General features: G+C 53.0%; 1 protein-coding gene across 1 annotated transcript in view; it reads right to left on the minus strand.

Annotated features, from left to right (window-relative positions):
* The window catches only part of LOC123345956 (E3 ubiquitin-protein ligase TRIM39-like), an 85077-nt gene that overhangs the window by 55447 nt on the left and 5259 nt on the right, over window positions 1-24371 (minus strand). The window contains exons 2-5 of the mRNA XM_044983096.1: window positions 22498-22593; window positions 20855-21085; window positions 20338-20360; window positions 20135-20238 (exon numbers count right to left, since the gene is read on the minus strand). Coding sequence (XP_044839031.1) covers window positions 20135-20238; window positions 20338-20360; window positions 20855-21085; window positions 22498-22593 — 454 coding nt within the window. The remainder of the gene's footprint in view (window positions 1-20134; window positions 20239-20337; window positions 20361-20854; window positions 21086-22497; window positions 22594-24371) is intronic.

A 24371-nucleotide genomic window follows, 5' to 3' on the forward strand; every position in this document is an offset into this window, starting at 1 on the left:
GATGAGGTGGCCTTCGTATGGCTCATTCGAACAGGCCTGCCTTAAGGAGGAGTCAAGAGCCAGATCGAAAGTTATGTTACTGGTTTTGTTGGGACACAGCAGCAGAGCCCTGTGGAAATCTTTAAAAAATTATGGCAGTCCAGGTATTCCCTTCCCGAGAGTGGAACCCCCTCCATGTTATTTCGATGAAAGGGTGTAAACCACGGCGTTGTTGTTTTAACTCGTTCAGTCAGTTGTGATCCCCCCCACTGCACCTGCCCCTATCATCCTACCCGCCAAGGGGACAAGGTGGACTCTCATCCAGAGTGCAAAGGGTGAATCTGCAGGACTCCCAGTGAGATTCGGAATCTTCTGCAGAGTCAGTGGGATAAGGAGGAAATGGAAGGGCATAACACCTCAGGAGGAACTAATTACTAGGCAATAAGATCAAGCAGATGCAGCAGGATTGCATAACTACTCTTATTTCATTTTTTGTGAATCAGTCAAGTACCCCCCGCCTGTACAGGGATTATTTCTTTAAAAGTTTCGCCCTGGTTGGGGAGGAGTGTGAGGGTCAGTCACTTCATGTGCTGGACGTAGCTGATTTTGCCATGGTGAGAAAAGAAAGGGAAAGTAAGTAAAAAGAACAGAGAAAAAGGAAAAATATAAGTTAATGGCTTTAAGCTTTTCGCGGTGGTATTCAGAGGCAGAAGCCGTGGCCGTGGCAGGGGATTTCCAGGTGTGCTCGGGGTGGGAAGAGGGTACTGGCAACCCCAGCCACCAGGAAAATTGTTTTCAGTGCGGAGCAGACCACGGTCACTTTAAACCGTGAATGCCCCGGGACGCCCAGAGGTGTGCCCGTCGCATCCGCAGTATACTTACATTACCAGGGGACGAATACACCCCCTGCCACCCAACCAGTCCCAGCCCGTTCCTCAGGACCTGGATCTAACTACGTGGCAAACAGCAGCTAGCTTGCAGCAAACACACCCATTCTCAATGACGGTTTACCCCCCGGGGTGCGAAGGCAAACAATCTGATGGTCTTATTTCCTTAATGTCTTTAAGCCGGCTCTTTCTCTCACTTTCTCCCCTCCCAGCCAAAGAGCCCTCATCTATCTAACCCTTTCAGTCCCAGGGACTTGCCTGTCTGTTTCCTCATTGATACTGAAGCTACTTTCTCTCTTTTAAATCATGCCCCTCTCCCTGGCTATCCTCTGAGGTTAAAACTTGCAAACTGGTGGTGGAAGGCAACCCAACTAGTCCTCTGGAAACTCACTTTGCCCTCTAAATGTTATTTAATGCTGATAAATGTTTTTCTCACCGTTTTTTTCTTTTTTCCCCAGCATTGGTCCGATCCCTTTTGATGGGCCGGGATTTATTCTGTAAAGCTTGAGGCTACTTTAACCTGCACTCCATGAAGGGGTAGGATTATTGATGACAGTTGTTAGAAGATTCGGCCCCCAGATCAGGGTAATTGGGAACCCCCCCCCCCTCTCTCCCCTGACACGTCATACTGACTTTTGCCTTCAACCTCTCTGGGGAATCTTCTGACACTGCGATGGTTGGGCCTGCTCCTTTCGGGCAAGAGCCCAGTAAGGATTCAAGTGAAGCCCCTCCTTAGCCCCCCCCCGTCAGTCCCCCAATACCCCCTGTCGCTGGAAGCCCGGCGAGGGCATCCGCCCCAATTTGTCGAGGGATATTCATTGCACAAAAGCTAGTCCGCCCTCAGCGCACTCCCTGTAATACCGCCTATTACTGCCTGTCAGAAAAGCCTCTCCTAAATAAAAGGACGGAGACCCCTTATTCGTTGGGCGCTACATTTGTACAGGATCTACGGGTTATTTAATCATGTATGTGGTCCCTCTTCCATGCAGTAGTTCCCCCTGATCCAGCTACTATCATCAGCCCAAATCCCCTGGGGATGCTGAGTGGTTCACTGTTATTGACTTAAAATCAGCCTTTTTTCAGCATTTCCTGTGCACCCAGGACTCTCAATTATCTCTTTGGTTTCACCTGGGAGGGGACAAAGTTATGTCTCGGGCAACGACTTTCCTCAAGGCTACAGAGACAGCCCCACTCGATCTTTTCAGCCAATGCCTCCGCCACGACTTTGGAAAGAGGCTTCACCATGTCCGCTGGGGGGGGGCGGGGTGGGGGGGTTCAGGGGGGAGCATGAGGGGGTGGGGAGGGGGGGGAGGGTGGGGGGTGGGTTTGGAGGGGGTGGGGTGGGGTGAGGTTAGTTTGTTTGTTTGGTGGATGAGGTTAGGAATATGTTTGGTAGGGTGGAAGTGAATGAGGTGGGGGAGGTTGGGAGATGAGGGAGCGGTGACTAGTAGGACATGTCTGCTACTGTATTAAGCGGAGAGCGATGAACAACAACGCAGTGGTTCCCTGCAATGGTGAACTGCCTTTACAAGTCCGATTGCGGAGGCATGAGGCTAAAATCGTGGGCTGTTCGCGTTACCATCTGAGGAAGTCGTATCGCCATGAGCATTATCATAAGACATAACTGTTGTCACCTCAAAGTGAAACACAAGAGAAATTGAGAGATATGGGTGCACAGATGCGAAAAAGGCTGGATTGTTAAGTCAATACAACACAGATTGAAACACCACTTAAATCACATACACTCAGGCGAGTGGGCTGATGTTAGGACTGGAGACAGCGACTACTGCATGAAGAGGGACCACATAAAAACTTGATTGTCTGAGACGATAGACCCAGGTGGATCCACGTTATAGTCCTAATACGTAGATGAACATCCTACTAAGTAACCGCGAAAAAGAAGCCGCCTCCTCCGCCTATCGATGGCTCGCCTCCGTACCCTTTGGAAAGCCTCACAGTTTTTTCCCCAGACCGTTTGCCGCTGATAAGAACAGATCCCACTCGTTCCAACCAGGGGACCTTCGTCCTGGGCGCAAAAAGTTCATTTCGTGGGGCAACGCCCTCCAGCCGAGGTTTACTGGAACCGCACCACGTGTTCTTTTAACAACCCAAGAATTGCAGGTGTTCCTGGAAGGACGCAAATCCTGGATCCACCACTCCCACGTCAAGCCAGCCGTAGTTGGACCACAGTGACGGACCAGAGCAGCTCTTGCCACCACTGAGGACACTGCCTCTGGACCAGTGGAACCAGCTTACCCTCTTTCAGACATCAGAACTTTAAATTGACTCGGAAAAAAATAAGAGGACCTTTTATTCTGACAAACTTGTATGTTTTTATATTATGCCTTTTTAGTTTTATTTTCTTGCTTATAAAAAATAATGCTTTTAGTTAAAATATTTCCCACGAGGTTAAAACTCGTATTTTTAGGGAAATAGAAGTAATTGCTGGGTATGTACATCAAGTTCTAGTTTAAATGCAGAGGAAACAGGGACTCCCCTTCACACCCATTCCCGCTGACCACTGCTAATATAACGTTAGAATGCCACCGGCTAGAGTAAAAGATCCAGTCCAACACAATCTTTACAATGGAAACAAAACAGGAGTGCCAATTAACAGATATCTCAGGGTATACCAATGGAAACTGCGACGCCTATTTAAGAATCTGGCCGGGAAAATGTCCCAGAGCCTGCGCCAGTTAGCTTTGCAAAACCAAATGGCTTTTCTAAAACATAATGTTTGTCAGCCTTAAAAAAAGAAACTTGAGCGCCCCTCATAAATAAGAAAACATTGCTTGTGTTTTTTGGTCAAACGACACCTACCCTGACACTTTTTCAAGCGTTACCAAACATCTATAGGGAACATGGCTAAAAACTACTCCTCTGGCCAGCCACCTTATGATTTGGTGGGGGAGCATTATAAAAATGGCTGCCTGGATTTGGGTGGGTTTATAAAAAACATCTTGGTCTGGGTATTGTTGGGGCCATAGTAATCCTTATAATACTGTGTAGGCTGTATTCAGTGTGTCCCCCTCCCTCATAATTCGTCATGTGGGTCAGCTTTATTCTTATCCTTACCTTCAGCCAAAAGGCCTTACTCTCTTTGAGTTGGCCACAGGCTGAAATTGCCAAGCGGCCCTTGGCTCCTTAAAATGGGGTGTAGCTTTTGGTAAATAGTTATCCCAAAGCTACAAATGGAGGAAGGTTGAGTCTGAACTTTTCATGAGTTTAAACTTAACCCAGACTTGATGTCTCTATCTGAAACTTTTAATCAAAGCGCTGACCTGCGAACTACTCATCACAACCCCCCCCCCACTAAGCAGCCATCTCCTCCTTTGTCTTTTCTAATTTACATTTTAACCTGTTTTATCCTGTAGAATCTTAATTGATTATGCATGACCATTATGATCTGTTAATCACTTTGTTTACTTCTGTGTATAAACATTGATGCTCACCCCTAATAAACTTGCCACACTTACTCCGAAGCTTTTAAGCTAAGGATGGTGTGAGCCGGTTGATCAACAAATTGTTGTCTGGTCTCTGACAGACTTGTGAGCCCCATACCAACTCCGCACAAACTCGGGTGCTGGAGAGGTGAGTAAGGACTTGCTTTTTACCTAACAATTTTATGGGTGGATTCAAGGGTTTTGGGGTCCACCAGTGTTTAGCACAGTGATCTCCTCTAGTGCAGCTGGCATCAGAGTTTAACCCCTCATGGAGCAACACAGGAATTCAGAATCCCAGCGAGAAACTTCATCTCCCTGCTGGGCCTGGGACCTTTATCAGATTTGCTGCCCCAGGCACCTGCTTCCTTAGCTGGTGCCTAAAGCTAGGCCCTGGGTCCTGCAATCAGCCCCCTGTGCTGGTGGGGAGGGTCACTGGGGCTTCCCATGGACATCAGAATCCATCCCCCTGTCCTGATGAGCTTGCAGACCTGTGTGTCTAAGGACTGATATTTAGGCTTGGCCAGAATTCATTTTATTTAATATGGAATTTTGACAGATAAAATTAATATTTTTTATATTTATCTATTAAACATTCACAGTTGCACAGTTTATCAATTTAAATGTTCACAGTTGTGGGAATTTATGGGGGAGGTCAGACAATATTTTGGTCACACGATAATTATTTAATGGCAGTAGATACTGAGATTCAGAAAGTTAAAACTTTGTAACAATTAAAACACAAATTGTCAGCATCACTTTTCAAAATATACCAAGTAAACATCCTTAAATCAAACTCTAATAAGTTCTCATGCTGCATTTTTCTTACTGTGCCTATTTGTAAATTTAAGTTATCAGTGGAAATGCTGCAGCCTTCCCTTGTCAGAGCCCTAATGCCTATTTCTGAGAGAAGCCCCCACCTGCCAGTAATTGCTCTTGTTCTCCCCTACTGCTTTCCTCATTTGGAGGGAGGTCCTGACTGTTCCAGCTCTGCCACTTTAAGGGTAAGAGCCTGAGAAGAAGTACAGGAAATCCACTGAACTCTGCTCTGTGAAGAAAACAAAGACATGGCTTGGAGACAGGAAGGCAAATACATGGCTGGGAATGTCAGGAGCAGGAACCAGCATTTCTAAGGATTTATGTCACTGAAGCAGAAAGCTCTGCAGTGAGGAATATTCAAGAAGGTTGATTCAGCAAAGCACTTATCTGTCCAGCCAGTGCAGCTCAGCAGAGGCTGGGGGAGAAGCATCTCTCCTCTCCTGGGCCGCAGCAGTCTTGAGCTGGGCTGCCTGAGAATAGGGTGACCAGATGTCCCAATTTTATAGGGACAGTCCTGATTTTTGGGTCTTTTTCTTATATAGGCTCCTATTACCCCCCCCATCCGGATTTTTCACATTTGCTGTCTGGTCACCCTACCTGAGAGGCTAGTGGAAAGCAGGAGCTCACAAAGGTTCAGGACAGTCACCTCCCAGAGGGAACTTTAATTCCTGCAGAGGGAAGGTTCCCCCTCTCCAGTCAGTGTAACTGGAAAATACAAACCTGTCTGCAGAGATCAGCTGGATTCCCAAAGGCCGCCTCTGGCTTGGCAGCCCCTGCGTTCCAATCTGTTACCTCAGCCCCAGATCTGGGAGAGAGACACCTCTCTCTTCCCCGGGGCCAGACAGCTCAGCAGGGGTTAGGGGAGAGGCATTGCTCCTTCACCTCAGCAGCCCTGCACACCCCAAACTCCCTCCTATTCCCCCTCCCACCTCACCGCTTACATGTGCATCCTCTCTGGGGTTCAGGTGCCTAATTAGTGGAGCCACACCTGCATGGCTCCACTAATTAGGTGTGCGGCACTTGATGCCCTGCACCTTAGAGAGAAGGCAGGTTCCAGGTTGATTAAAACTGGGAGTGCCCAAGGGAAAATTCCCAGCAGGAACCATCCCTCTATGGATGATCAATTGCTGAGGAATCCATCAGACCCTAAGTGATATCTTTGAGGATATGTGTAGTGACTATATTAATAATGTGTGCAGGTGGTATTCACAAGATTTAGATACGACTTTGGTAATTATAATCTTGCTTGTGACTCTAATAAAACTTGTAATGAAGATTAGACGTGGCGGATGTATGTGTGGGTCACTGCCCTTGGTCTTCATGAGTTCCTAGAGACCCTACATCTGAAACGCATAGCAGAGGTGACTTTCAATCTGTTGAGCTGGAAACTGTAGCAACCAGAGCCAAACCCAGAGTGATGTAAGACAACATCACTACATTTACTCTAAATAGAAAAGGCTACACTTCATATTTTAAGACTCTGAAATTACACTTCCTAGTGTCAGTGCTTTACCTTCCTCATCAGCATTTTATTTATTAGTGTAATTAACTAATGGCAGAAAGGTGTGATTGGACCTTTCTGGGGCACAGACCTTTACCAACATCAAGCTCCCTTCCACCTAATCCTGAATTGAAGGTGATGCAGCCACAATTTTTAAAGGTGACCAAGAAAAGATCAAATAATGAGTTTTCTGATCGTTGTTTCCTTGGGATCAATAGAGGTGAAAAAGGCCTTCAAACTTTTTTATTCTTTTTACTAATTAAAAATTCTGTTCTTAAGAACACTTGGCACAAAAGATCTGTTAGTTCAATATTCAGCACCTCCCTCTGTGCTGAGAATCTGAGGCCAGGTTTCGAGTAGGAAATTAAGTGGGTAGAACTACACCCCTCGGGGTGTGAAAAATCCACCCCCGATTGACACAGTTAAACTGATCTAACCCCTGTGTAAACCTGTCAACAGGGGAGGGCTTCTTCCAACACAGCTACCAGCTCACAGGGAAGTTGGTGCAGGGAGCATCTTCAACTGACGTGCTACAGCAGCACAGCTGTGGCCACTGCAGTGTTTTAAGTGTAGACTGGCCCTAAGAAAACTCCAAATACACATGGTAGTTTCCCAACCAGCCACAGCAACAACAGGGGAGTGAAGGTATTTTAGGGAGAAAACTCAAGAGCAATTCATTTTTTAGGTGGAAAAATCCCTGCCAGGAATCTGTCAGGCCTCCCCTCTGTGACCTAGAGAATCACAAAAGGAAGCAGATCCAGTTATTCTCTCCTCTTCAGGTCATCTTTAAGGAAAGGCCATTTTTTAAATTCTAGACACTCGTCTCCAGCTGCAGATGTTGCTGTTTTCTCTCTAATTCTTCCATTTGGAAATAAAATCCCCACTGATATCACCCCATTTACCTCTGGTTATTAATGTATGATGTAAAAATCCTCTACATGTGAGAAGAACCTTGTCCCCCATGGTGACTGCCCAGCCCCAGCTGCTAGCCTCCCCCAGCCCTACCCAGCTCCCCCCAACGTGTTCTGTGTTGTAATAGAAATAAATATTTTAAAATGTAGGAAAAACATCCAAAAATATTTAATATATTTCAATTGGTATTCTACTGTTTAACAGTGCGATTAAAACTTGTGATTAATCATGATTAATTTAAAATTGGTTTTGATAATTTAATTTTTTTAGTTAATTGAATGAGTTAACATGTGATTAATCACCAGACCTAATTCATAACAGTGATCACCCCAGTTAGAGAGGAGTGCGGGATCCAGCCTTCCCGACTGCTCTCACTGTTGATGCTAGAGCACCAAGCGTGGCTGCGCTCTGCCAACAGAAGGAGCATAGTGTGAACATGCACAAGCGATGTAATTATACTGGTTTTTGATTGTCAGTGTAACTTGCATTGACAAAACACTAGTGTAGACAAGGCCTAACACCCCTCCCAAGGATCTTTCTAGCAGCTGGAAGAAAGTATAAAAGAGGGAGAGTGACATCATCACTTGCAGGGCCGGCTCTCGGTTTTTTGCCACCCCAAGCAAAAAAAAAATTTGGCTGCCCCCCACCCCAACCCTGGGCTCCTCACCACACCCCATGCTGCCCCAGCCCTGGGCTCCACCCTTCCCCCCCACCATTGCCCCCACCACACCTCCTGCCGCCCCAGCCCTGGGCTCTCCCCCACTCCACATGCACCCTCCTTCCGCCACAGCCCTGGGTAGGTCATTCAGCAGGAATTTTGGATGTGCACGAGAACACAGGCAAGATTGGTTCCATATGGTTACAGAGCTGCAGTAAGGTGGAACAATTTTCAGCTTGTGTGATTGGAGGAGATCTGGATGCATATTATAAGACTGTCCTCCATAAATGAGGAAAAGTTGAGGTGCCTTTATTATTCTTTTGTTCCACTCTTTGTTTCTATGGGGAATTTGCCAATGCAATATCACAGTCTTCCTTTTAAACCAAACAAACAAACAAACAAACAAGCAAACAAACAAAAAAGGCAATGGCTGTTGAAAATAGCAATTCCAGTCCTAATAACCACTGGGAAGCATTTCTTGCTCAATTTTATCCTACTTTTTTCTACAGCAAATTACAGTGGATCAGTGTATTTGATTTGGGAGAAATGAAGTAACAGCTGCCCAAACTGAGCCTGAGCAATCCTGAATTTCGAGGTGTTCAAATCTGGAAGGCAGGTGCTGGGGGGGCAGGGAGCTGTGGCTTCGCGGGGGAGCACAGCAGCATAGTCATCTCCCGGTGGGTGCTAAGGGGACGGGGGTGGGGGGGGGAGATGCCATAACATGTGTCTCCTTCCCTCCTCCCTCTACAGGCGCAGTCCCTTTGTTGTAAGGTAGCACAGCACAGAGTGGCAGCGCAAGGGGCAGCTCCATCCCCCACTGAACAACGATGAAAAATGTTTGCTGCCTCCTGAAGAACATTGCAAAAGAAGGGGCTACATTTTGTTTTAGTTTTAGAAAGTAATTTGCTTATATGGCTTATAGTTCCAAGAGTGCTGCTGGCACAGGGTGCAGGCAGGGATGCCAGCAATGCCCCTCTGCTATGTACATCGGCCAAACAGGACAGTCTCTACAGAAAAGGATAAAATGGACACAAATCAGATAACTAGGAATGGCAATATAAAAAAACATGTAGGAGAACACTTCAATCTCCCTGGCCACACAATAGGAGATTTAAAGGTGGCCATCCTGCAGCAAAAAAACTTCAGGACCAGACTTCAAAGAGAAACTGCTGAGCTTCAGTTCATTCTGCAAATTTGACACCATCAGGTCAGGTGTGAACAAAGACTGTGAATGGCTTGCCAACTACAAAAGCAGTTTCTCTCTGTAAGCTGGCGAGTCGGGGCTCAAAACCCTCCTTGCTGGGCCGGAGGGGAGCCACACCGACTCGCCCCTTGTCCCCTCTACGTGGGAAGTCCAGGCCCTCTGGAGCAGGGGGGCTGGATAACAGCAATCAGTCTCAATATAAGTCCAGGTTCAGATCCTCAGGCAGGGGCCGCACAAGGCACACAGTCACTAAGTATACGCCCCGGCCCTCAGTTAGGGCAGGCAGCCGGACAGCAGTCCTTGGGCGCAGACCCTTATAGCAGGAGCCGGGCACCCGCACAGTCAATACAAGCTCAGGCCTCTGGAGCGGGGGCTGAGCAACAGCAAAGTCAATACAAGCTCAGGCCTCTGGAGCAGGGGCTGAGCAACAGCAAAGTCAATACAAGCTCAGGCCTCTGGAGGCAGGGGCTGAGCAACAGCAAAGGTAATTGCAGGCTTCCGTGCCTGGAGCGCTTTGAGGTGAGGGGGAAACTGCCACCCGCGAGTGGGGTGGCAGGGGGAACACAGGCCCGCCCTCTCCACTGTGTTCCAGCCCGGGGCCCTATTAGCGGCTCTCACGGCCGCTGGTCAGTGGGGTCCTGACCGCAACACACTGACATGGGCACCTCAGTGTACGTAGCCTGACAGGGGTCGGCTATCCCCGGGCTACACTCCATATCCCCCACGGGGCCTACCTGCACACTTGTACCAGGTTCGGGCCAGTCAAAGGTCCTCGGCTCCTCCGGGTCCAGGCTTGGTGGGAGGTCTAGTAGCACCTCCGGAAAGTCCGGCCAGGCCTGCTCCGGCGGCTCCTCCGGGTAGCAGGGCCGGGGAAGCCCCGGTGGCTCCTCTTCGGGGGGGGCGCAGGGGCGGTCCGGCGGCTCGTCCCAGTACCGGTCACGGGGCAGCTCTGGCGGCTCCTCCTCGTAGTGGGCGCGGGGAAGCGGAGGCCAGTCTGGGCAGCTGCCTTGGTTCCTGGAGGGCTCCCAGTCAGGAGCTCCCGCCGGCACGTCTGCTCCCGGCGGCTGCTGGCTCCTGACTGAGCTCTGGCATCTTCCTTTTATACTTCCTGTCCCGCCCCTTGACTTCCGGGGGGCGGGAACAGGAAGTGGTGTCTCAGCCCACTTGGGCGTCTGGCCGGGAGCTCCCTCTGCTGGGCCGGAGGGGAGCCACACCGACTCGCTACACTCTCCCTTGGTGTTCACACCTCAACTGCTAGAAGAGGGCCTCATTCTCCCTGATTGAACTAACGTCGTTATCTCCAGCCTGCTTCTTGCTTGCATATTTATACCTGCCTCTGGAAATTTCCACCACATGCATCCAATGAAGTGGGCATTCACCCACGAAAGCTCATGCTGCAAAACGTCCGTTAGTCTATAAGGTGCCACAGGACTCTTTTCTGCTTTTAATTCTATCATTTTTTCAACTATTAATTTTCAAAGGTGTAGTGCAGCAGGTGGGTGTATGTGCCCTGCCTGCCAGAGAGAACCAATCAAGACAATAAGGCGGGGGGGGGGGGGGTGAAAGAGAGAGAGAGCAGCTACACATGTGTGTAGTTGTGATGTTTATGACACATGTACATTGTAACCGAACAACCCAGTCTGACAATTTAATAGTTTATTTTGTTAAGATAAAAATTTTGGATTTCTTGAAATTCCACAGTTGAAATACAAATGACATTATTTAGAGAAGTTAAACTTCACTATAGATTTGAGGGAAAGATAAAAAATGTAAATAATTCCATTTCTACAAATATATTTAGATGCTTGTTTTTTAAATACTGTTGAAATGTAAAGTAAAATATTCTTGTATTTACACCTTGTTACAACAATATTTTCTAGTTAAAATAATCTTTTTTCTTTCATATTTTATATTGAGATTTCACAGGGGTAGAAAATTCTGGCCAGAGTGAATGACCCCATCCCCCACCATCTGCTACCCCTGGGGCAGGGGACGGGGAAGGTGGGGGCTGGGGGTTCCCAGGTGTCCGGTTTTCGACTGGAAGCTCCAGCTGAAAAGGGAAACTGGCAGCGTCCCGGTCAGCACAGAAAGTCCAGTTGCTGCAGTAACTGGCCCCCACCACTGGGGGTGGGAAGAGCAGCTGGGCTGGGAGGGGCCAGTCTGTGCCGCGGGGTCACTGTCAGGGACCGAGATTCCCTCCGGCCTGAGCTGGGACCGGGCAGATTATCAGGGGAGCCGCGTTTGTACCCCCAGCGTTGAGACCAGGATAGAAATAAGGACGGAGCTTCCCGGAGAAGGTGCCAGTGAAAGTGAAGAGATGGGACCTGTTAGTCACATTGTAAAACGAGACCTCGCCCGCCTCATAGTCCAGGAAAATCCCCACCCGGCTGGGCCTGACGCTCACGGGGAGGGGGGTCGAGGGGGAGGTGCGGGCCTCGTATCCCCCATCCCTCAGCCACACGACCCAGTGTCCATTCCTAGGTGAGAGTCTGACCTGCCCCTTCCTGCTCACAGATTCCCTACAAACCCCCAGTACCCCACTCAGTCTTGTCTCCCACCTCCACCTCCCAGTAACGCCTCCCGCCCGCGAACCCCTCAGCGCCCAGAATTTCAGGGTACGTATCAAATCTCTCAGGGTTGTCGGGCAGATCCTGGCGTTTTTCTCCGAGTCTCACACGTTTACGATCCAACGACAGGACGAGTTTGGGATGAGCCGAGTCTGGATCCAGAGTCACGTCCACTGGGGAGAGAGTCACAGAGTCAGGACTAGGGGCCAGGGGCTGGTCACTGAGATCAAAGGGAAATTAACCTGCAGCCCCATTAATCACTGGGGGGGGGAGGGGTTGTGGCCTGAGTGGAGTCAGGGCCCCTCTGCCTGTGAGGAAACAATGAGGGAAGGGGCAGGAGGAGCGGGGGAGGGGTTGGAAGGTGTCAGGGGAGGCGGGGGAGGGGAGGTGACTGATGCTGGGAGAGGAAAGCGGAGGGGGAGGTGACAGGAGCAGGGGGAGGAGGGAGGGACATGGGGTGGGGCAGGCACAAGGGCTATGGGGTGATAAGGGAAGAGAGGGGCACCAGGACGACAGGGGTGTGAAGGGAAGGGCAGGTTCCAGGGGGCTGCAGGGGGAGAGGGGAGGGGCGGGGTGGGCTCCTTGGGAGCAGAAGGGGACAGACCCGAGGAGGCTGCGGGGGCAAGGGAAGGGGCAGGCAACCAGGGGGCAGAGGGGGGTGAGGGAATGGGGGGAGCTCCAATGGGCAGGGGAAATCAAGGGCAGAATGAGCTGCCAGGGGGTGAGATGATGAGAAGTGGGGGAGGTGGAATCATGGGGGGGGAGCGAATGAACAGGTATTGGTGCCAAAGGGGCAGAATGGGGGGGAGGGAGCAGGTGAGCAGAAGGGGGGCAGAGAGGGGTGTGGAGAAGGGCAGGCCCTAGGGGGCAGAGGTGTGTGCAGGGAGATGTGGGCACCAGGGGGGCAGAGGGAGGATGAAGGGAGGGTGGGGCCCAGAGGTTAGGAGAGGGGGAGGGGAGGGGTGGGGCAGTGCTGAGGTGAGGGGAAGGGCTGAGACCAGGGGTCCCAAAGGCGGGTGAGGGAAGGGACTTGCACCAGGGAGGCAGATGGGGCCAGGGTAGAGCTGGGACTTGGGGCACAGGAGGAGCTGGCACCAGGGAACTGGAGGGGCGGTGAGAGGTGCAGGTGTCATGGAGCCAGAGGGGGAGGGGAGGGGCAGGGGTGAGAAATAAAGAGAAGGTGGCATGGGTGATGGTGGCAGAGGGGCGAGAGGACAGCAGGGTCAGTGGGGCAGAGGGTGGGGAGGGGCTGGGCACCAGGAAGGAAGGGGCCAAGGGGAGGGTCAGGTGTTGGGGGGCAGGAGGAGGAAGGAAGGGGCAGGCAGCAGGAGGATGCAGGGGGAGGGGGAGGGCAGGTGCCAGGGGATTGAGGGGGTTGAGCAGAAGGGCAGGCACAGGGAGGGCAGAGGACAGGAGGGACAAGCACCAGGGGGCAGAGAGGGGTGAGAGGCAGGGCAGGTGGGCAGAGGGAGGTGTTAGGAGAGGGGATTGGGGAGGGGCAGGAGCCAGAACATCAGAGTGGGGCTAGAGGAGGGGTGGGCACAGGTGGATAAGGGAAGGGGCGGATGCCATGGGGCAGAGAGGGTGAGGAGAGGGGCAGGTGTCAGGAGGGCTGAGGGGAGTAAGAAGGGCGAAAGTCAGGACAGCAGAGGAGGGTGAGGGGAGGGGTGGGAGACATGGCACAGAGGAGGGAAAGGGGAGAGGTGGACGCCAGGACATAGCGGGGGTGTGAAGTGATGGGAGGGCTCCATGGTGCAGAGGATGTTTGGGGGAGAGGGCAGATGCCAGGATGGCAGAGGGAGAAGGGAGGGGCTGTTCCAGCGGGGCAGAGATGGGTGGAGGGCAGGGCATGTGCCAGGGAGGCAAAGTGGGAGTAGAGGGGCAGGAGCCCAGGGGAGCAGAAAGGGAGTGAGAAGAGAGGGAGGGATGTTGTTGAGGGGTCAGAATAGACGCAGGGTCCAGGGTCCCTCACAGGGGTGAGGGAAGGGTAAGGGAGGGGCAGGAGCCAGAGAAGGGGGAGGGAGAGGCAGGCCCCAAGGAATCTCTGTTGCTTTCGGGACATGTGTGGTGGGTTTCTCGCTCAGAGCAGGTCAGTGCTGTCCCCACACACACTGGGGGTGCAGCCCTGCCCCAGGGGGAGCAGCTGGGACTCTCCATGCTGGAAGGCCCCACAGGCCCCACCTTCCAGCCAGGGAAACCCCACAGCCAGGCTCTCCCCTTGCCGGGCTGAGTCCCACCCCCACGGGGGCAGTTGCCTGGATTGGGCTCACTTGCGGGGCATTACAGTGGAAGATTTGGGGGGGGGTATAAATGTGCACTAATGGGCTGTTGCTAATGAGGCCAGGGCAGTGGGGAAGGGAAGGGGCATTTCCCCACTTACTGCCCCCTCCATCTGGGAGAAACTGCACCGGGGACCAGTCCCAGTTCACACCTGCACAGCGCGTCTACACTAGGGGTTTGCACCGGTGCAGCTACATCAGTGCAAGGAAACCCCGGCAGACATGGCTGAGACACTGCTGTGCCAGGGGCCGTAACCCCTCCCCTCACTGGGGTTATGGATCAATAATTACAGGGTCACTGGAGCAGAGGATCTGGACTCTGGGCTCTCAGATGGGGGCCCGACCCACTGGGCTGCAGAGTCATTTTCACCCCCACACTCTGGCCCAGTGCCCATGGCAGTGTTTAGACACAGGGGGACGTCATCAGACACCTGGAGCCCAGCGGTTCAAGCTTTCATGGCATCACCCAGGGGGATTGAACCTGGGGCTCCCAGCTGAGGGCCCAGCCACTGGGCTAAAGGCTACAAGGGAAGCGGCGGCACCTTCTTCTCTTAATTGAAACTAGTCAGCAAACCCGACATGGATTCACGAATAGTTTCTGTTGATCCGAAATATAATTTTGCAGCAAATAAACTATTTGTCCAAAACGTTTCACCCAGCTCCACTGCAAACCTGTCTGAGCAACTTAGGAGCCCCAATCCCAGTGACTTGCAATGAGAGACTGTCAACATCCCCAGAAACGCAGTTACAGGCAGGCCGGGCTCCGGACATCAGCGATGAAACACTCCAGAGCTGCTCTTTAATTTGCCCTTTGCAGACAAATGCCCCCTGGACCCCTGATCTCACCCCCACAAATCAGGCTGAAAATGGAGACTTGGCTCCAGCCTGAACTCTCTGCCCAGAGCCATTTGTCCCATGGACGATGCTAGCGGCACAGACCCTCTGCAGCTGCACCTGGGCATCTCCCAGGGCGGATAACAGTCACAGAGACCGTCTCAGAGCCCCAGGAGTTCAGGTGTCTCCATCTAACAACTGCGTCAGCCACCCCCCTCGCTCTCATTAACCAGCCCTGGGTCAGACCAGCTGGGAACTTTCACACCCAGACTCTGGCGACACTTTGGGTCCTTCTACACAGCCTGCAGCAGCGAATCTTGGAACAGGGTGGACAGATTCAGGCTGGCGGGGCTCCCTCTTTGGAATTAAAAATAGCCACATAGATTTTCAGGTTCTGGCTGGAGCTCAGGCTCTGAAGCCCAGGGAGGAGCCAGGTCTGCCCCTCACAGTGCAAGAGGGGACATTGTCTGTGTCCACATCCCCTTCACCCCCTTCCTGGGACGAGGAACAGCAGCCCCAGGGCCCCTCCCTTCACCCCCAGTGCAGGGGAGTGAGAGCCCTCAGCCTCCTGGGCAGTGGGGCCTCCCAGCACAGGTTCCTGGGTGAGCGTGAAAGTGTCTCCACACAGAGAGCTCTGTGCACCCGGCAAATACACAGATGTGCCCGTGGATCAGGATCCGGGATGGTGCTCTCCCCGGGAGTGATGGAAGCTCCCTAAAAGTAGAGGGGTCACCCACTCGTGCCAGCCCTTCTCCCCGAGCTCCTGTCCCCGCACCTCTGAACCCTCGATCTCACACTGCCCCTTCTTCCTGAGCCCCTGCCTTCACACCACCTCTTCCCCAACACCCAGAGCCCCTGGTCTCTCCTCTCGGCCCACTCCCCCATCCTCGCTCACCCTTATGGCTGGTAATAAGTGGGAGGGAACAGCCCTCCCATTGGTAAAAGTGATGGGGCCATGGCCCCCTGACCCCCTCTTCCAGTGCCCCTTACTCACTCCCCAACCCCAGTAGGAGAAGACCCTTGGGGCAGTGTCAGTGAGTTCGGTGCTGAGGATACGAATTGGGTTTTACACCCCGGCTGCTGGAGCTCTGTGTATCGAGGGTATAAGGAAACAGAGGACGTGTCAGCTCCCCACTGTCCTGCCAACATGGCTCAGCCCTGACAGCTGCAGGAGCCTCTCCCTGGGGAGGAATCGTCCCTGCAGCCCCTTCAGGCCTTGGCCTCCCTCCGGAGGTGCCTGGTGAGGCTGTCGTTAAGGTGAGTTACAATGTGAGCTCCTGTCCACTGGGAACTGGACTCTGAGCCTGGGCACTCCCAGCCATTCAGTGCGATACCAGCGATGCTCAGGCTTGGAGACACAGAGAACCTGTCCAAGGAGCAATGGGCACAATCTGCAGCAAGGGAGGTTGAGGCTGGAGATGAGGAAACACTTTCTAATTCTCAGGGCCGTGAAGCTCTGGATCCGGCTCCAAGGGAGGTTGTGGGATCCCCGTCACTGGAGGTTTGTAAGAACAGGTTGGACAAATCCCTGCCAGGGATAGTCTAGTCCCTGACCTAGCGTGGGGGGCTGGACTAGGTGACCTCTCGAGGGCCCTTCCAGCCCTGCATTGCTCTGGTGCCAGCTTACAGCAGTTCCTGGGGCTGGGCCCAGGGCCCTGGGGGCTCTAAGCCTGGTGAGTGGCAGGTGACAGAGTTAACACTGTTAGTGACCATGGCAGCTGGCAGCTCAGCGTCCCTGCCAGGGGCCTGGGCTGGCATGTGGCTGCCGGTACCTGGCTCAGCAGGGTGTTACTGGGCCATGTGGACAGGACCTAGGGTTGGCACCTGTCCATAGGGTTGCCAGGCATCTGTTTTTTTATTGGAACGCCTGGTCGAAAAGGGACCCTGGCGGCTCCGGTTGCCACAACCGACTGGGACATTAAAAGTCTGGTCAGTGGCGCAGTGGGGGCCCGGGGCTAAGGCAGGCTCCCTGCCTCCCTAGGTCCGTGCAGCTCCTGGAAGTGGCCACCAATTTACTTCCCTGGAGTTTGAAACTTTTCTAGCAGAACATAACCAAGTGTCAGCCATGGTCAAGCCTCCCTTTGAATACAGGTTGGCTCTGGGGGTGGGAGGAAATGTATCAAGAGGGCTGGTCCTTTTAGGGGAGTCAGGGACCAGACTACCTGTGACAGGTCCCTGTAAGGGAGAATGAGACAACCCAGACCAACCTGGAAGTAATTAAATCCCTAGGTGGCTAGTCGGCAGCAAAACAGCAAATGAGGCTGATAAAGGGTTTCCAGGGCTCAGCTGAAGGGATCCTAGGGACAGGAAGCTGCTGAGGAGAGGAGCTCCCAGGAGAGCTCACAGAGCAAGGAGCCTGGAAGGGGCTCCTAGAGCAGTGCTCCCCAAACTGTGGGTCGTGACCCCCTAGAGGGTGTGTAGGAACATTTGGGGGGCCTGACGGGGCCTGGACCAGCCCCCATGGTGGCGGGAAGGGAATGTCACCCAGCCCTGCTTTGCCCCCAGCTCCACTCCGGCCCCACCCTCAGCCCCAGCTGCATCTCGGGCCCCGACTTCAGCCACCGACTCCCGGCCCTGCTCCAGGCTGAGAACCCAGCTGCAGCCCCAGCCCCAAACATGGTTCTACCCCGGGCTGAAGCCCCCAGCTCCCGGCCCCAACCGCGGGTCCACTCCCAGCCATGGCGCCCAGCTTCTGGCCCCAACTGGAGCCCCGTTCCTGGCCCAGCTCTTGACAACAGCTCTCACGGCTGGGGCGCAAACCAGGTAAGGAAGGGCTTGAACAAAACAGTTTGGAGATCACTGTCCTAGGCAGAGGAGCTCCCCTAAGAGATGCCAGAGATGACAATGACAGCAGCAGCTGTAGCAGGACAGAACCCTGGAGAGCTGCCCCCGGATGGAGAAAGTGGATGCAGAGAATAAAGGCACAGTCTGAAATGACCCAGCTCCAGGAGGGAGGGCTGGAGTCATCTGATTCCACTATGGAAACTAATCCAAGTCCAGCTTCTGGAAGGACTGAGGGCTCCTGACTTGAGGACAGTGAGGAGCTGCAGTGAGAGCTGGAGGCTGGAGCAGAGTGAGGGAAAGGATTTTATTTCGGGGTTTACTTGGACTCAGAGTGGACCCCAGGAGGAGACTTTTCTCTCAGATCTTTTGGACTGTGGGGCGTAATTTAAGGAGTGCTGAAGAGGGTAAACTGAGGCAAGAAACTTGCCAAGATACCCTGAAATGGCTGAGGCTGGTATCAATAACAACACTCACTGCCCAGCTCCTAAGGTCTGCATGACAGTGCGGGGCCTTCCCCATTGCACACAGGGACCCTGAAGCGCAGGAAGCCCTGGTTACTCTGCCCCACACATTTTCCCAGAGACTCCCCTGAGCTGCCGAACCCGGGTCCCTGGGGTCAGAGCACAGGCAGTCGAGTGGCACTGACCGGCCGGGGCTGCTGGGGTGGGTGGAAGGAAAGGGTTAATCTCAGTGCGGTGGCACTTTGCTGCCCAGCCCGGGCTGGTCTCTGCCCTCTGGGTGCAGCACAGGGCGTGTGTCTCTGAGCAGGTCCCTGCCCACTCACCCGCCATTTGCCCCAGACACAGAGAACCCAGGTGCTGAGGGAAGGAACAGCCCCAGCAGCCGCATTGGCCCTGGCCCGAGCCGAGCCTGCGAGCGCAGCAGCAGAGGCAGCGGCAGAGAGAGGGGCTCAGCCATTGAGAGCAGCAGCGTCCCCACCCGCAGGGGAGGGGTCAGCGCTGGGACAACGGGACGGGCTGGGTCGGGGCTGGGAGCTCTGGCAGCGAGCGCGGTGACCCTGCTGGAGACCCTGGGCCTGGCCAGCCTGGAGCAGCCAGCGAGTGACTCAGGGCCTGGGACCCTGCCCAGGAAGGGGCTTCTGGGGGGCTGACAGGAGGCTCCCCAGGGGCTGGTGACCCCCTAGAACGAGGCACTGAGGTGACTGGCTCAGGGTCCCGACAGGCTCAGGGGCCAGGGGTGTGGAATGGCCCAGAGCCCAGCCGTGTTCGGGGTCCAGTGGGCAGAGACTGTGCTGGGCTGGGGGCAGTGAACGGGGAGGGGAGCAGGGATGTGCTGGCTCCAGCCCATCACAGACAGGAAGCTGCTTCCCCCACAGCCTGGGGTTCCTGCTCCCTGGAGCCCTGAGATCCTGGCCCTGCAGCGAGCACCGACTCCGCAGCCTCCATCTGCCGGGACAGACACACCCAGCTTGGCCCCTTCCACTGATCCCTGCTGGGGGGAGTAGGGGGTGGGAGGAGAGGAGCGGGCGGGGGCGGGGGCGGGTAGGAGGAATGGGCCCGTTCAACAATCACAGACCGAGCTCATTGAACCTTCCCTCCCTCCTCTCCTCTGCCTTAGTTTCTTCTCTGTCCCTCCTCGCTATCAGGTTTCTGCCTTTCCCCCGGTCTCCACGCTGGGGTTGTGGGAGGGGTTTGGATGGGGGCAGCTCACGCTCAGCCGTTGTGACAGGGTCACACTTGTGAGTGAGTCTCACTCACTGAGCAGGAAACCACTGACCCAACCTCACACTGGGCTGTGCTCAGAGCAGACGAGGGGCCCGTAGGATTCAGCTTGTTACCCAGTAACACACGGCCCAGGTCAGACAACAGCAGCCAGACCGGCCCCTCTTCCAGCTCAGAAAGCTGGGCCAGCCTTGGCTAATGGGGGCTGGGGCAGTGCTGAGCGGTGGCCACACAACGCAGTCCTCACATGTCCCAGGAGAGAGGCACAGACACGTCATCCGTTACCCGTCTGTGCAGCTCCCAGCACGATGGGCCCAGTCCAGGCCTCACAGCACCTGGCTCAGGGACACCCAGTAACTCAGCCATGGAGGGGTCAGGATGTCAGAGTGACGGGGCCTGGTCAGACACCTGGGCAAGTACCAGCAGGTGGCTGTAAGTAGCAGGCAAACTGCCCAGCACTCAGCGCATCAGCCTCCAGCTATCACGGCTCCAAGCTTGTCAGCTGGGTGCAAGCGTGTCCTGGGGTCCCAGGCTCTGTCCAGTTCCCCAGGCACAACACAGCTGAATGTCCCAGTAGAATCCACTCACCTCCGAATCTCTGCAGCGCTTCCCTCATGTCAAGGGAAATTTTATACACGTTCTTCAGGTCAGTAGAAACAGCTTCTGGTTCCTGGAGTTTCACATTCTCACTCCTATGAAGAAAACGTCCCATCATCACTCAGCTTCTCTGTACACACAGCATCCCAGAACCACCACCAAGAATATCCAAGCAATGACAATAGGAAACACACCTGCTCAATGTGCTTTTCACATCCTGAAAGGAAAAAAAGAAAAAATGTTTTGTATTAACACAACGTGCATAAAACTTTCATCTAGAAAATAGATCAACCCTCCCAGGCTTCACTGTTTTGTGGTAAAATCTCATACACCATTTTGCATTAACACTTGTTTCATTTATGTAGCTGAGACAGTAATTTAGCTAAAGGATTCTCCCTTCTAGGGACCCAACTCATCAGTATCTGTGTGTATCGCCTGTGTTGGGTCCAATGTTCTGGAGTCAGAGCAGGGATGGGTTCAGCTCAGTATCATTCTTGTATCATCCATTTAATCTCCCATGGCCTCACTGGGTCTCCATGAGGAGAATTCCCCTCCAACATGAACTGGGATATTTTGGAACTGATGGAGCCCTTAGCCGGATGTTCTGTTTGTCAGTAAACCACAGAATACATTTACTCTAATTGTTGGAATCCAGACCCAGGGATCTGAGTTCTAATTCTGGATGGGTGGAGAATTTTGATGCCGTCTCACCTTTAGCAGCTCCACAACTGGTTGCTGACACTTCTCCTCGATCTCTATGATCAGCTGCTGCAGAGAGGAGCTTTGCTGGGAGAGTTTGGTTACATTTTCCCTTAGTCTCTGCAGAGTCTCCCTCTCCTCCTCCTCCAGGCTCTGCAGAAGCAGCTGCTCCTCCTCTCTCAGCAGCGTGTGCAGTTTGTTAAATTCACCTGCAATCGTCTCTCTCTTATTCTTCACTTTCCTCTGGAGATAGAAGAATAGGAAAGGCACAGAGAAAACATGAGCCAGATGTTGAGTTACACAGACTGGGCCTCTGTCCATGAAGCAGGAAATGTTAAATCACTATCAGGTTTGTAAGGATATTTACTTCTTTGAGAAACGTACCACAAAGGGTTTGATTAAGTTCAATATTAATAAGGCCAGTTTGGTAGCAGGGTTGTCTAGGGTGCTTTGTAGAGCTGCAGTATGTTCTTGCAGGTGGCATGGGATGGACACAAGGGAGTGGGGCACACATGGGTGTTGAGCACCCAGGGTATTGTCAGAGCTGGCTTTGGCCTCACCCAGCCTGCCTGAGCACCCCATGCCCATGTGTCCAGTGACCAGCCAGTGTCTTCCTCACACACCCCACACTCTCTGGGGATTTCACTGTGAAAGGCAAGTGAACTGGCACAGACATTGTGTCCCATGGGTTCATCATCTGTCTACAGACAAGCACAGGTAAAGTCACAGTAACAGTAGCAGGTGACTGGGATGAGGTGGCCACATGATGGCAGCAGAGGCTGTGAAGTGGCCAAGCTCTGCCTGGCTTTACACTGACCTGCCCCTGGCTCTGCTGACTCAGGGGGTGTCCACAATGCAATGGAGAAGTGAAGGCAGCAGGTGACGACACACTCCAGCTTGCTCGGGTGTTGGTAGCAGTGAAGCCACAGCAGCAGGGGCTGTACAAACCCACCCAGCCCCCTGGGTAATGACTCAGTGACTAGCCCGCAGCTACTTGTTGGTGCCATTTAGACGCACCCTTGGGGCAGACTTTGCAAAGACCTCAGCACCCACAACTGGGTTTGATGTTCAGAAGAGCTCAGCTCCCAGCCCGGCCCCAGCCCAGCCAGCTGAGTGATGTTGAACCTCACCCATGGAGTAAATCCTCCCCCCAGCTCCCAGCTCTAGTGTCCGGCCCAGGCACTGGGCAGATGCGCTGCAGGGACTGTGGGGGAGAAGATGGGGGAGGATGGAGAAGGAACAATCCCTGTGTCCTCCAGGCTGCAGACACACTGTGGAGCTATTTCATGGAGGCCCCTGAATCCCACTGGCTGCAGCAGCCTCTACACCACCCCCACCTGCAGGAGGGAAACAGGGTCCATGTGATAGTGAAAACACTTCACCCGCTATTGAGAATTTGCCCCTATCAGAGAGCACTGGGGTGAGTTTGCACCACCTCATTAGGGCCAGGAACTGCCCCTCCTCTGCCACGTACAGGAGCTGCTGTGCTGAGACCCCCACCAGAGACACAGCCTGATCCTGCTGGCACCAAGCCTCCATCATGGGGCAAGCAACCAGAGCAGGTTCACACCCTTGTCCTGGAGCTTCACAGCTCCTTCATCCCTGGGAGCGTTGCAGGGGGAAGGACTCAGGGAGAGAGAAACCCGGACACCCACCTGCCACTCTGTGGTTTTCTCCTTCTCTTTAGACGTCAGCACCAGGGCTTCCTCCAGCTCCTTCCTCAGAGGGCCCAGGGCTCCCTGGAGTTTCTCCTGCAGGGACATTGCGTGCAATGAACAGCCATTAGTCTGCCTGTCTGATGGGTGGAGAGTATCATAGAATCATAGGGTTGGAAGGGACCTCAGGAGGTCATCTAGTCCAACCCCCTGCTCAAAGCAGGACCAATCCCCAACTAAATCATCCCAGTCAGAGCTTTGTCAAGCCTGACCTTAAAAACCTCTAAGGAAGGAGATTCCACCACCTTCCTAGGTAACCCATTCCAGTGTTTCACCACCCTCCTAGTGAGTTTTTTTTCCTAATATCCAACCTAAACCTCCCCCAGTGCAACCTGAGACCATTACTCCTTGTTCTGTCATCTGGTACCACTGAGAACAGTCTAGATCCATCCTCTTTGGAACCCCCTTTCAGGTAACTGAAAGCAGCTATCAAATCCCCCCTCATTCTTCTCTTCTGCAGACTAAATAATCCCAGTTCCCTCAGTCTCTCCTCATAAGTCATGTGCTCCAGCCCTCTAATCATTTTTGTTGCCCTCTGCTGGACTCTTTCCAATTTTTCCACATCCTTCTTGTAGTGTGGGTCCCAAAACTGGACAGTACTCCAGATAAGGCTTCACCAACATCAAATAGAGGGTAATGATCACATCCCTCGATCTGCTGGCAATGCTCCTACTTATACAGCCCAAAATGTCGTTAGCCTTCTTGGCAACAAGGGCACACTGTTGACTCATATCCAGCTTCTCATCCACCGTAACCCCTAGGTCCTTTTCTGCAGAACTGCTGCCTAGCCATTCGGTCCCTAGTCTGTAGCAGTGCATGGGATTCTTCCGTTCTAAATGCAGGACTCTGCACTTGTCCATTTTGAACCTCATCAAGTTTCTTTTGGCCCAGTCATCTAATTTGTCTAGGTCCCTCTGTATCCTATCCCTACCCTCCAGCATATCTGCCACTCCTCCCAGTTTAGTGTCATCTGCAATATTGCGGAGGGTGCAATCCACACCATCCTCTAGATCATTAATGAAGATACTGAACAAAACCAGCCCCAGGACCGACCCTTGGTGCACTCCGCTTGATACCGGCTGCCAACTAGACATGGAGCCATTGATCACTACCCATTGAGCCCGACAATCTAGCCAGCTTTCTATCCACCTTACAGTCCATTCATCCAGCCCATACTTCTTTAACTTGCTGGCAAGAATACTGTGGGAGACCGTATCAAAAGCTTTGCTAAACTCAAGGAATAAGACATCCACTGCTTTCCCCTCATCCACAGACCCAGTTATCTCCTCATAGAAGGCCATTAGGTTAGTCAGGCATGACTTGCCCTTGGTGAATCCATGCTGACTGTTCCTGATCACTTTCCTCTCTTCTAAGTGCTTCAGAATTGATTCCTTGAGGACCTGCTCCATGATTTTTCCAGGGATAGAGGTGAGGCTGACTGGCCTGTAGTTCCCCGGATCCTCCTCCTTCCCTTTTTTAAAGATGGGCACTACATTAGCCTTTTTCCAGCCATCCAGGACCTCCTCGATCGCTATGAGTTGTCAAAGATAATGGCCAATGGCTCTCCAATCACATCAGCCAACACCTTTATCACCCTCAGATGCAGTGTATCTGGCTCCATGGACTTGTGCTCATCCAGCTTTAATAAATAGTCCTGAACCAATTCTTTCTCCACAGAGGGCTGGTCACCTCCTCTCCATACTGTGCTGCCCACTTCAGCAGTCTGGGAGCTGACCTTGTTCATGAAGACAGAGGCAAAAAAAGCATTAAGTACATTAGCTTTTTCCACATCTCTGTCACTAGGTTGCCTCCCC

Source organism: Mauremys mutica, chromosome 12 (assembly GCF_020497125.1).
Source record: "Mauremys mutica isolate MM-2020 ecotype Southern chromosome 12, ASM2049712v1, whole genome shotgun sequence".
NCBI lineage: Eukaryota > Metazoa > Chordata > Testudines > Geoemydidae > Mauremys > Mauremys mutica.